Source organism: Glossina fuscipes, unplaced genomic scaffold, assembly GCF_014805625.2.
Source record: "Glossina fuscipes isolate IAEA_lab_2018 unplaced genomic scaffold, Yale_Gfus_2 0, whole genome shotgun sequence".
Taxonomy (NCBI): domain Eukaryota; kingdom Metazoa; phylum Arthropoda; class Insecta; order Diptera; family Glossinidae; genus Glossina; species Glossina fuscipes.
In genome coordinates, this window is record NW_023998414.1 from 15696422 (window position 1) to 15708894 (window position 12473).

At 30.7% G+C, this 12473-nt stretch overlaps 1 protein-coding gene across 1 annotated transcript in view; it reads right to left on the reverse strand.

The window, feature by feature from the left end:
- Positions 1-12473, reverse strand: part of LOC119643498 (neuronal acetylcholine receptor subunit alpha-7-like) — an 87953-nt gene that overhangs the window by 11402 nt on the left and 64078 nt on the right. Inside the window, exon 6 of the mRNA XM_038042860.1 lies at positions 11883-11969. Within this exon, the coding sequence (XP_037898788.1) occupies positions 11883-11969 (87 nt within the window). The remainder of the gene's footprint in view (positions 1-11882; positions 11970-12473) is intronic.

A 12473-nucleotide genomic window follows, 5' to 3' on the forward strand; every position in this document is an offset into this window, starting at 1 on the left:
AGAGAGAGAGAGAGAGAGAGAGAGAGAGAGAGAGAGAGAGAGAGAGAGAGAGAGAGAGAGAGAGAGAGAGAGAGAGAGCGAGAGAAAGAATGTGTGTGTGTGAAAAGTGAGGGAGAGAGTGACAGAGAGAGAGAGAGAGAGAGAGAGCGACTGAGAAAGAGAGATAGTGAGACATCTATTGAAAGATGCGACTAACTGTTGGTAGAAAAGAAAAGGAGTGATTTCTTAAAAGAATGGATGCCTGAAAGGGAGGTTCGTGTGTTAAACGCTTTCCGTTTACTTTCTTTTTTTCTGTTCTTCTTCCCTCAAAAATTTTGGTTATCCTTTTTTATCGTTTGAAGTTTAGGCGGTGATGAATGCTTATTGTTTTTGATTGATGAAAGAGATAAAGAAATTGAAAAGTTTGATTTTAAGTTTTCAAGTTGTCAAGTTTTTTTTGTTTTGTTTTAATTTTTTATATTTATGTATTTTCATGTATTTTTTATATTATCTAAAGGTGGGAATCAAGGTGCAGTCATAGGTTATACTGTTGAGTATGAAATAGTTCAACTAGATTGTTATGCTTGCTGTTAAGTTTCATTATTTATTAGTTGTTTGCTATACACATATACACATATTATACAAAGCTAGCTACGGGGATTTTTAACGGAAATATTATTAGAGATTTTGTTTCTGCTACTTTAAAGTATATATATATATATATATATATATATATATATACAAATATATATTATGTATATACATACATACATACATATACATACATATATGCGTATATTATTATTGTTGTGTAATAATAATCATAATAATAATAATAATAATAATGAAAACATGGAATTTTACGAGAATAACATAAATATAATTACCTGTGAAATATTAAAGGTGTTCAGTTCACTTTACAATATTTACATAAATCCTTGATGGATATTTACAAAAAATTTTTTAATAATAATAATAATAAAATAAATAAAAAAATAAGTAAATACATAGTAATAATAATAACAATAATAAGAAAATGTTCTCAACAAAATTGCTTTCGCATCAGGATACAAAGTAAGAAGTTTGTCAAAATACATTAAATTTATGCTCTTTAACTGTACAATGAAGAAGGTAACGGAGTTATTGTATTAGCTTATAGTCACATAAAGAGCGTTGGCACATGTGATTTAAAAATCAAATCTTATTTTTGCGAACTTATATTTAGAATCCAGAATTGCATCCATAAGCGCGAAAGCGCTAAGGATATCAAAAATTAAATTCTTCGTTAAGTCAAATAACTTAAGTAAGTTTCGAAAAAATAACAAACCACTGACAAAGCTCTTATCACGTGAAGATTTAATATTTTCTCACTTCCACATCAAACAAAAACGCTATTAACTACGTCCGAAAATGTGATTTGTCTTTCATAACGATATTAACAAAAGAACGTGTGCTTTCAATTCTCGCATCCAGTAGTACGTTTTGAAGTTTAATTGAAGCAAAAACCTAAACTAAACTGGGCATGTGCACCCGTGCACATATAACACACCACAAATTTAAAGTAAAATATTACAATTTTTTTATTTGAATTAATTGAAAATATTTAATCGTCATTCTATGGTAGTTTGGCTCTGTAATTTCTATGTAAATTTGTGTTATGTTTGTAACGATTTATTCTCGCGTCGAAATGCAGTCAATGTGTCTATTGATATATTTTAGATGGACTTTAATAATGATCATTATGCAGTCGGTTAGGTGCACAGAGAAGACAAAACGTCTCTGCGATTAAAATAATTTACATTAGATATTATTTTTAAAATTGTCCATCAATTGCACCTTTTTGGATGATTTTAAGATGTTAATTGGTCAATTGCCCGGAAGTAGATTTTTATAAATAATGGTTTATGCTGGGTCGTCTTCTACATTCGTCCGAGAGTTAATATATCGTTTTCTTATCTTATATTTGTTTTAATGTTGGCGGTCGGATAATTAAAATGTATTTAAGTTTTTTGAGATTGTAAAGGTAAATAGTATTTTCGGACAAAGAAGGAGATCAAAGCATACCATATTTTCGTACAAATTGAATAATCTCATATTAATTAAATTAAAATTTAATTAAAATTAAAATGGTTTATTAATATTTGTTCTTGTAGCAAATACAGTAAATTGTATAAGATCGGGTTAAAAATGGGACCATTTGCGAGAGGTTTTTGCTAGTGTTATCTCGAAAAGAAACTAAACCACTTTTCTCCTCGCCGATGAGAGTTTAATCTACGCGGAGAGGACGTTAAATTAATTCTCATTAACCGATGAAATCGAATGCAAGAATGCAACATGAAATTTTTATCAAATACCTCAAAAACCACCCATTATCTCTTGACAGTAGGGCAAAACCAACCATTATACGTAACACTACAGTACCTCAACTAATACACCCGTTCATGCGTTTTCTTAATTAAACATAAAAAATTTTACATTATTTTTATGTAAATGCATGATTTTCATGAAAGCCCTCAAGACGTCAAACTAAGATTTTCCAAATTCAGCAAACTTAATTTGCTTATGTGTTATAATTTTTCAGTTGCTCTTCTTTCGCACAAAAACTTTCAAACAAAAGTTTGTCGCCGTATAAGGGCTTGCTTTCACAAAAGACCTACTACGGGCCAATATTCATCATAAAATATAAGAAATTTAATCCCTTTTGACATATATAAAGCCTTATTTTTCAATAGAATCCTTATATGAGTTGCTTTACAAAAAATATGGACGAAAATGGACAAAATTCGGCAAGGTTAATTATACCCTACAACACTTGTGTGAGTACATTAAGTTTGCGCGGACGTACGTAACACGCAGAAGGGCTTCGAATAGATTTACCTTTTATTATACCGATCGATTCTGAAAATGATTCTACGCCTCTCTGTCCATTCGTCCGTCTGTCTGTCTCTCCATCTGACGTGTGTCCATGTGAACTTGTGTTCAAACTACAGGTCACAATTTTTGGAGATATTTTGACGAAATTCAGCATATCGACGTGCTTAGACCAAAGGACGAACGCTATTGCAACTATTACATTTGGATCGGTCCACTTTTCACCCACTCATCACATAACACCTTATTTTGAGAATTCGTTAAATGAAAAAAAAATCGGAAATTTCTACATTTCCCGACCACATTCGCTCCATAATAATATTTGGACATTCTAAGTTGATATGCAAAAATTTGGTCCGGCTATGGCAATTTTTTAAACCCTCTTCCTACGTAACTTTTTCTACGAAAACTGAATCTTTATATATTAAAAAGGTACAATTTTGATTATTTGATTGTGAAAATAGTTCATAATAGTAAATTGACATAGAAATCAACCTTACCGAATTTGGATCATGTAGGTCTATTTTGGGGACCACTGACCCTTTACATGAAAATAATGTATAATTAATGGCGTATTATTATTAAAAAGTAATAAAGAATTCTGTTAGGCGAAGTCTTGTCGGGTACCTAATAGTTGTTTAAGTTTTTAATTCTTTTTATGCTAAATTGCTATTATGAAAGATTTTTCATCAAGAAGTATTGCGGGTTAGGCGTTTGTACTACATAAAGTTCATCCGAAACATCGTTACTGAGCCACTATTGTAATGAAATTCACTATTTTATACGGTGAATTTTCGCATAAGTAGTCTGATCCGAACTAACTTCAATAAAATTTGCCAAAGTTCATTAGCATATCTGGTAAATTGCGACCTGTAAGTTGAAAATAATAATTCATGGGCAGATATCAGGTGGACATGCGGATAGATAAGCTTAAGTCGCTTCAGAAAATGATTCTAAAAATGATTGTAAATCGATCGGTATGGTAAAAGGTGGGACTATCTCAACACTTTCTCCGTGTTGCATACGTCGGCACAAACTTAGTATATAGATGGAAGTTTTACCTGTTAACGGTATTGTAAATATGCCCGTTTTGAAAGTAATGCAAGTGCATCTTGTTCACTCAAAAGTCATTTGATAAACGCCTAACTGGCCAGAAAATCTTCATAGGAAGGCAGAGATCTGGCTATAAATATAATAGTTCGGGAAACTACTTTGCCTTCGCTTTTGAATGACAAAAGGAACTACCTTATCCTAAGCGAACGGTATCAATCGAATATTACAATTGGAATATGTCCACGATTTTCATAGCTATAATATCCAGCGAATCACAACAATCATCATTTTGCGGTTCGAAGCGTTTGCCGAATATGAAGAGCTAGAAGCGTATTACAATATATAGTGATGTTTGCGCTGACCAAAATATAATGGAAACACAAACTTGGCCTTAATGTGAATGAAAATTGTTCAATCCAGTGACAATGAAGTATATATCACTGTCACAAAGTTTTATTGTCAAGGCATCCCTTCTTAGCCAGCGATCGCGATTTTAGATTCAGCTCGATCTGATTTACAAGGAACGGACCATATAAAACGTCATACAAAAGTTGGATGTTAACTGACTTTTTGGGAAACGAATATTTGTAGAAAATTCAATAATAATATTTTGTTTTTATTATTAAAAGAAAAGGTTAACACAACTCAACGCACAAACACACAATAATCCATTAAGATTGACAGTGAAGCGAGCCTCATGTATTTACATATAGTGGATCTTTTATTCCTTTTGGGCAGACCTTTAACATAAATGGAAAGTTGGGTAATATACTTATATAATCAAAATTTTGTTGAATTGCAGAACTTTAAATGTTTCGCCAATATAGAGTCGAGTCAAGAGAGTTGAATCGCAATATTCGAACGGGTAAGACCAAAGCGAGAATTTGCGAGAAAAGTGTTAAAAATACAATTTCCTGTAAATAATTCGTAAATAGGTCTCCTAAGATTTGTAAATAAAACTTACACTATTCAAAAAATCACAACTCACCGGTACGAATTTAATACTAAAGGGATTTGAATAAAGAACGTAATGTATTGTGAAAAACGGCTTTGAAAACATTGTTAGTCTGCTTCGCTTTTCTGCTAAAAAAGGGTAAGGAGAGACGCGTTTGGTTGCTCATCCAAATGACCTGTAAATCTATTAAAAAACCTCATTATACTGTTTCCCCAGCTATCAAAAAAAAAAACTAACGTACGAAAAACTCCATCGATTGCTCCAATTAATTTTTAACTGGGCTTACGGAAGAATCATTAGTGTACTTGGAGTTAACGAGTAGTGTTCATTTGAAAATTTGATAAAAATCGATTATGTCTTGTTTGTCGCAGAGCGAATTTAATAACCGTTAAAAGTACTTATCCGCTTCCTACAAATTAATGGTGTCTGAAGCAGAGTTCGGAAAGCTGAGTATATTATAGAATTAAAACATGCTTGTTAGCAAATTCCTTTTGACGTCACGTGTAAGGAAAAGACTGCATTCACAGTTCCTGGTTGTTCTCTTTATGAGTATATAGCTACGCCTACTCGCAAAAAGATTTAGGTAAACATAGGGAAAAGTCTATTTTGTATGGAACAGGTCAAATCTAACTGATGCAGAAGTAATTGAAACTGATTCGATCTCGAAAGTTCATTAGCGATTATGCTAATATTTATACGCCAATGTGCGATGTTACTGGAAACAAACGAAAGTGTCCTTCGATACAAGAACCTACTCTTCGTAGTCCTCATTTCTCTAAACCATTCGTCATATATAACGATGCGAGTAAGATTGGCAGACGGAAAAATCTTTCGATTAACATATATTGTATCAATTTTCCTCAACAAATTCCTTTTTAAGTGAAAAAATGATTAAAAAATGATTAAAATGCATACAAGCACCAACTTTTGATCCTTTTGGCCCACCTTATCGTAATGAAAATATTGACATATTAGTAACGATGGTTCATTTTCCCAAAATGCCGTTTATTAGGACTGTGCGACAGCCTAATACTGATGTAGCATGTAAATATCTAAAACAAAACGTATTTCATAGATTTGGAGAGTACCGGAAGCTTTTGTAACGGGATAACGGGGCACAGTTTGTAGCAAAGAAATTTAAGTCTCGCCCGTCACGCTGTAATGTAAAACAAATGTTGACAGCAGTTATTTCCCCATACGCAACTGCGTCTGAATCAGCTATATAAACTTATGTCGTTCATACGGATCAAAAGAATTAGGATAGGAGAGAAGCATTGAGTGCATTGAGTGCCTGCGTCCTAAGATCAAACACTCGTTCGGTCATTGGGAAAAATCGATAGATATTATACAGTGTTTGGATAGCACACGATCACAAACGGAACCGTCTATCCCATATTATGAAAGCTTAACGTACTGAATGATCAAAGGGTACGAATTAAGCATTTTAATGTAAATAAAAATTATTTATTTATTCATTTTTTTTTTGTTATACGTTTATAATGAATTCTGAACAATTATTTTCAGTAATAGAGCCTGCTTGGCGTAATAGTCTAGGCACATATAAATGCTTACACTTATATATATCTGTCTTTGCTAATGAAACTTCTCATCCTATATTTCAAAATTCCTTTCATGTTTCAAAATTTATAACAGCTTTATATAAGTGGGTTGTTTCTGAGCTGAAACTGAAACCTCCCTTCAGTGTTGTTCGCTTAGTGGACGTTTTCTTAGCAATTTTGTTAAGAAATATATTAAATTTAAAAATTGTTTTTTTTTTTTTTTTGTTGTTTTATAATTTGAAATAAAAAGTTAAACGAGAACTCAAAGTAAAGTAATTAATTAAACACCTACATAATAACAAAAGATGAGAAATAGGTACATAAAGCACCTATAAATTATTCTTCCAAGTGTATGATACAAGAAAATGTCGCTTTGAAATGATTTGAAAGATTTCAATGATTGCTTATGGAAGTGAAGCTTTTCAAATAGTTCTCGCAGAGGAAGAGAAAGGAACAAAATAAATGGAACGAAACGATAATAATAATAATAATAATAATAATAATAATAATAATAAAAGAAGAAGAGAAATGAATGAATAAGAATTATATTGTCACACGCTCGCACACAGTACTGACAGATTGAAACATGCCCAGACACGCAAGTATAGAAAAAAGTAAGAGAGACATCGGCAAAGAATAACAAAGAAATAATCGGCAACATATATATTAAAGATCGGAACGGAATAAGCGTAAAATTTGTTTTAATAAATGAAGAAAAGAAGAAGAAATTTGAGAAAACATAGACACAACCGTGGTTAATTAAGACAGATTTTTTAATCATAAGATTACGTAGAAGCAGAAGAAGAAGAAGAAGAAGAAGAAGAAGAAGAATTCGTACACGTTTACATTGATACGCTCGACATTTGTGCTCTTGTGTAGACCAACAAGAACATTTTTTCTTTTACATTATGTGGTGGTTTATAGCTTTTTTTCTTTCCTTTTTTTCGTTTTTCGTTTTTCGTTTTTCCTGTAAAATTTTATAAAACACTTTGCCTAAAGAAACACTCAGAGAAATTATTATTAATAAACACATTTCTAGTTCATATCATATGTCGTGCTGTGACTTTGTCCTAATATCAGTGAACATCTTCTTAATTGCAATTAATAGTAGTAAAGCATACCAACCATCCATACCAGTCCTCCTTACTGTGTTTATTTTATGTTTCTTAGGTTGTTTGGTTTTTTTGTTTGGTTTGTTTTTTTCTTTCCCCAATATTTATTATGTGTGTATTTTATTGTGCAAAATTTGTTAAACAGAAAAACATAAACGTAATAATTTTCAAGTATGTATTTAAGTTCTAAATAAATTCTGTGATACTGTAGTTTGTATGAGTGTTTCTGTATATGGTTTCGAGTTTTTTAAGTTTTTTTATTTTCTTCTTTTTTTTTTTTATATATATATATATATATATTTTCTTTTACTTTCTTTTTACATTTTCCACTTAAGTGTTATGGTATAGTAGAGTGAAGGACACAACAACATTCTCAAAGAAATGTATTAGAATCAAAACTTGGATAGAAAAAAAAAAAAAACAGAGAAGAGAAAAACACATACATATGTACATATTTTGTATACATAAGTATAAAAATTGTGTTATATGAAGATTTCTGTCATTGAAGAAAAGCGAAAGAATTGAAGGCATAGATACATAAGTAGTACATACATACAAATCGATGTGTTTGCAAAGAATTCCTTTTCAATGCAAAAATAGTGTTAAGATAATTTTAAGACAAATAATCATGCAATAAAGAATTTTTTTTGTTTTTTTTTTTTTTTGTTTTTTTGGGAAGGATATAGAAAAAAGTTGATTTTTTTAAAATTCCACAAAACTTTATCTCTATGATTACTATATTCATCAACGAGCGATAGAAGCAATTTAATTTTGTCATTCCATTAAACATATTGAAGAAATATGCCTCAGATATTCCGAAGCATAGATATGTTCTTGACTATAATTGAGATTTCAAGTTATTTTGTCATGTCGTCCTTGCCGTTCCGCAGTCGTGCGTTATTGAAACAAACGTAGCAAATATCGAGATGCTGACTTGGGACACGACGTCTATGTTGTTTAAAAACGTGTATAATAGTGAAAAATTGCATTACGGCTGACTGCTATTATTATTTATTTATTATTTCTCTCTTTTCATATGAAAGATATTTTATGAGATTAAATGGCTCAAAAAGCATACTTTTGATGGGTTTTTGTTAGTCGAGCCAAGGTCATTCATGTGAAACTATCACAAATCGTCTATACCGCAGTATTATGTGGTCCACTACTACTTTGTTCCAAACAAAATGATATGTATTCGTATGTATGTACCTTTTCTTCGAGTTTTTGACATAACGTCTTATATATTTTTGTATGTCTACGACTGTATTATAGACTCTGTGACCTTTCCATTTATGGTATATATTTGGTTATGTTCGATGTGAGCCTGACCTCAATGAGGTGCACTACTATCCTTTTTTGTCGACAACTATTACATAAAACCTATCATGGACCATATATGATAAAGCTCTGGCTCATCGCTTTAGATTGTTCTAGTCTTTATTTTATTAGGGGATATGCACATCGATATTTTTCTATTAGCTTTTGTGGGTTATATTCACAATACAGAATATTTACTTTATTCTCTTTGCTACACTTTGATTTGAGTTCCCCTTTTCATACGGCCATATTCCATTCGAATGGCTTTTAATCAGAAAACTTGATGCATATATAGGTTTTGATATCATTGCTTCTATGGGAGTGACAGCTTGCTGCAATGACATTGAGAGCATGAAAATTGTCTGAAAAATTTTGTTCAAAAGCCAAAAATTTCATCGCGATGATTTATTCGAGAGTGTACGCAAACAAAGGATTGATTTTCAAATCAAATGTCATATGCAATCCACACAAAAGTGACCGCTTAGAATTAGTGGCTTTGAACTTTGAATGGGAATTTATTTTTTGTAGAAGATATTTGCTACTGAAATATTGTTGCTTCTTTGCTAACAACTGAATGTATTCCAACTCTACATCAAGTTCAAATGGTGTTCTGAGGACTTGCATTTAAATGCTCTTAATTGCTCCGATTGACATCATTTACAGGGTCGTATAAATTGCCCATAAGATGTTACAATTTACTTGCGATAATTATAACTTTTTATCACACATGAATACCTTAATATTAGACAGTTGAACTTGGGCATTGAAAAATTCCCATTTGCATTTGTTAATGATTGCAGCCTATATATAACTTGTTTGCTTGCTTTCGATTCGGTTAATTGATGATTCTAATTATTGCAAGGTTCATTCCCATAACCTAAAATAATAGTGAGGATTGCGTGAATTAATTAGATGCTGGCGTCCATTCATTTTCTATAAATTTGGAGAAAAAATTTACTCATAAACATTTTTAGGGAGCACATAGCTTATTTTGAGTATTTCCGAAATTATTGATCGATCTACCGGAACGTGTTCGCAGTGCGTTTCGTATCTAACAATTATCCTTTTTTTATATGACTATATGATTATTATTAGATAAGTGTGTGTGTAGTGTAGTTTATTTTATGTCTTAAGTAGAGTGAAGTCTTCATTAGCTGCGCATGCCAGAAATTCCAAAAAAAGCAAGTTTATGATGCGTGATTGAAATATGCTTAAGATGTGCATGACAAATGCTATGAATTCAAAAAATGCCCTTTAAATGGTTTACATTTATTATATCCGCCACTAGTTCAATTGAAAACATAAAAGAGACAGAAAAGAAATGAAAAACAAAATTAAATAATTAAATAAATAAAGAATGAAACCATTTTGTGATCAAATAAGGGACAAAATAATAAATTATAATAAAAAACAAATTGAATTGAAGTTTTTTGTGATTGAGATAGTGTTGTAGGCTGCTTTCCGCCCTTTCAAATTTGTGGAGCAATTTACCTGATTTTTTAAATCCATTTTTAGAAAACTCAACGAAATTTTGAATAAAATAATAAAAGTGAAATAAATAAATAAAGTTTACTATAACTCTTTATACGAACTCTAAGCATTCGATTCTACCATTCAATATTTTTATATATATATATATAAAAATACACATATATATATATATATATATATATATATATATATACATATATATACATTTATGTATACACATATAAGTCAGAGATAGTTACACGTAACAATAATAAACTTACCTTAAAACTTTTATAATTATTGCATATCACATCCTTAGGGTATGAATGAATATGCAAAATTTTCCAAGCTTGTGTAAAACTTTCATATAGTAGTCGTGTTTCTTTCGTTTGCTTTTGCTAAGTGATTGGCGTAGTACCCATCATCAGATTTCGGATATATGTTCAATTTTTTATTCCGATCGCGACATTCGGATGCACGTCTTAGATAACTGTATTAGATTTAAACCAATCTATCTGTCTGTCTGTCTGTCTGTCTTTCTGTCAATGGCGGCAACTCTTATAGCTATAGCTATATATATATATATATAGCTGTAGAGAGAAAAATGAGAGAATCAAAGAATTACTAAGTCCCGGCGTAGATAATTGTGGATTTAGTAGATGACCTGCCCCCATATTAACCTAACGCACAAATATTTTCTTGTTTCTTGTTTTCTGTTAAGAGGAACTATTAAAATCATTACACTATAAATATATTAAAACTTGATGATAGGTAGGTGGACATGATTCGCTTTAAGACGAATATAGTTTTTTCATAAGATCTTTTATTTTTGCTATTTATTAGTAATTTTTTTTCAACTTCTTTTCAAAAGACATAAATAACGTTCATTCAGTAGTTATTTTATCAAAATTAGAGAGTAGAACGTGTTTATGACTTTTAAATTAGTTTGAAAATCATGACATTACACATTTACTATACGTGTATGTATACGGGATGTAGTTGAATGAAACTTTAAACTTAATATGAAAAGTAATCGACCATGGAAACGACCATGCTTCCTATAATAGACTTATTAAAAAGAATTCTTTATCTTTTGTTAGTTGGTTTGTTTCTTTTTTAGCTTACAGCCTTCTCTTTTGATTTGAAATTGAAAGTCAAGAACGTAGAACATAGAACATAGAACATAGTACAGATAAGGGAAACCGCACACTCTTTACATAGTAAAGTAACAAATTTTTTGTTTTCCATTCCTAGTTAATAAAAGTATCGTTATTTGTCACATACAAATATAATGAATAAAGAGCAAAATTATTCCATTTACATAAGTATTCATAATTTAAAATTTAATTTTATGCTTTCCGAATTTTCAAATTGTCCCTATTTATTACACGATTATATATATATGTACACATATATATATATATATATATATATATATATTTAGGGTTTTATGTTAAAATTCCTATTTGTTAAGCATTTATTGGGCAAAAAGAATTTAATTTTCCCTCTTCTTTGAATTTCAAAATACTTACAATTTAAAGGCGTAAAGCATCTTGTGCAACTTACCCAGCAATGGTACAGCATCTGAGGTTGCTGGCATCGTTTCGGCCACCATATTAAGGAAGACAGTGAGCGATAGTAATATTGTTACTCCTAAAAAAATTAACGCAAAGAGTAAATGTTTATGCGATTGTGTATATATATATATATATATATATATATACATAGAGATAGCTATATATATATAAATATATAAAAAAACATATATATTTATGTATGCATGTATGTATATATGTATGTATAAAAATGTTTATAAAAATTTGTTCGTTTCGTTTCATTTCAATCACATAAGCTACTTATCACTGTTATGCAGTATTTTTATTTGACATTTGCTTTAGCATTCCATTGATGTTTCATGTTGTTGTCGATTGATAGCTATCCCTCTGCCCGTTGCTGTTTAATGTTGGTATTTATTGTTGAATCTGTTGTTGCTGTGTTGTTGCTTTAAATAAAAAACTACTACCATATTCTCTGCGCTGAACCTCAATGTCAATCGGTCATCATAAAAATTATTATTGCAGGGATTCATATTTTGCTGTCGTGTCAGTCAATTCTTCCTAGTTGTTTTAATTTAGAATTTAAATATTAATTAAAAAG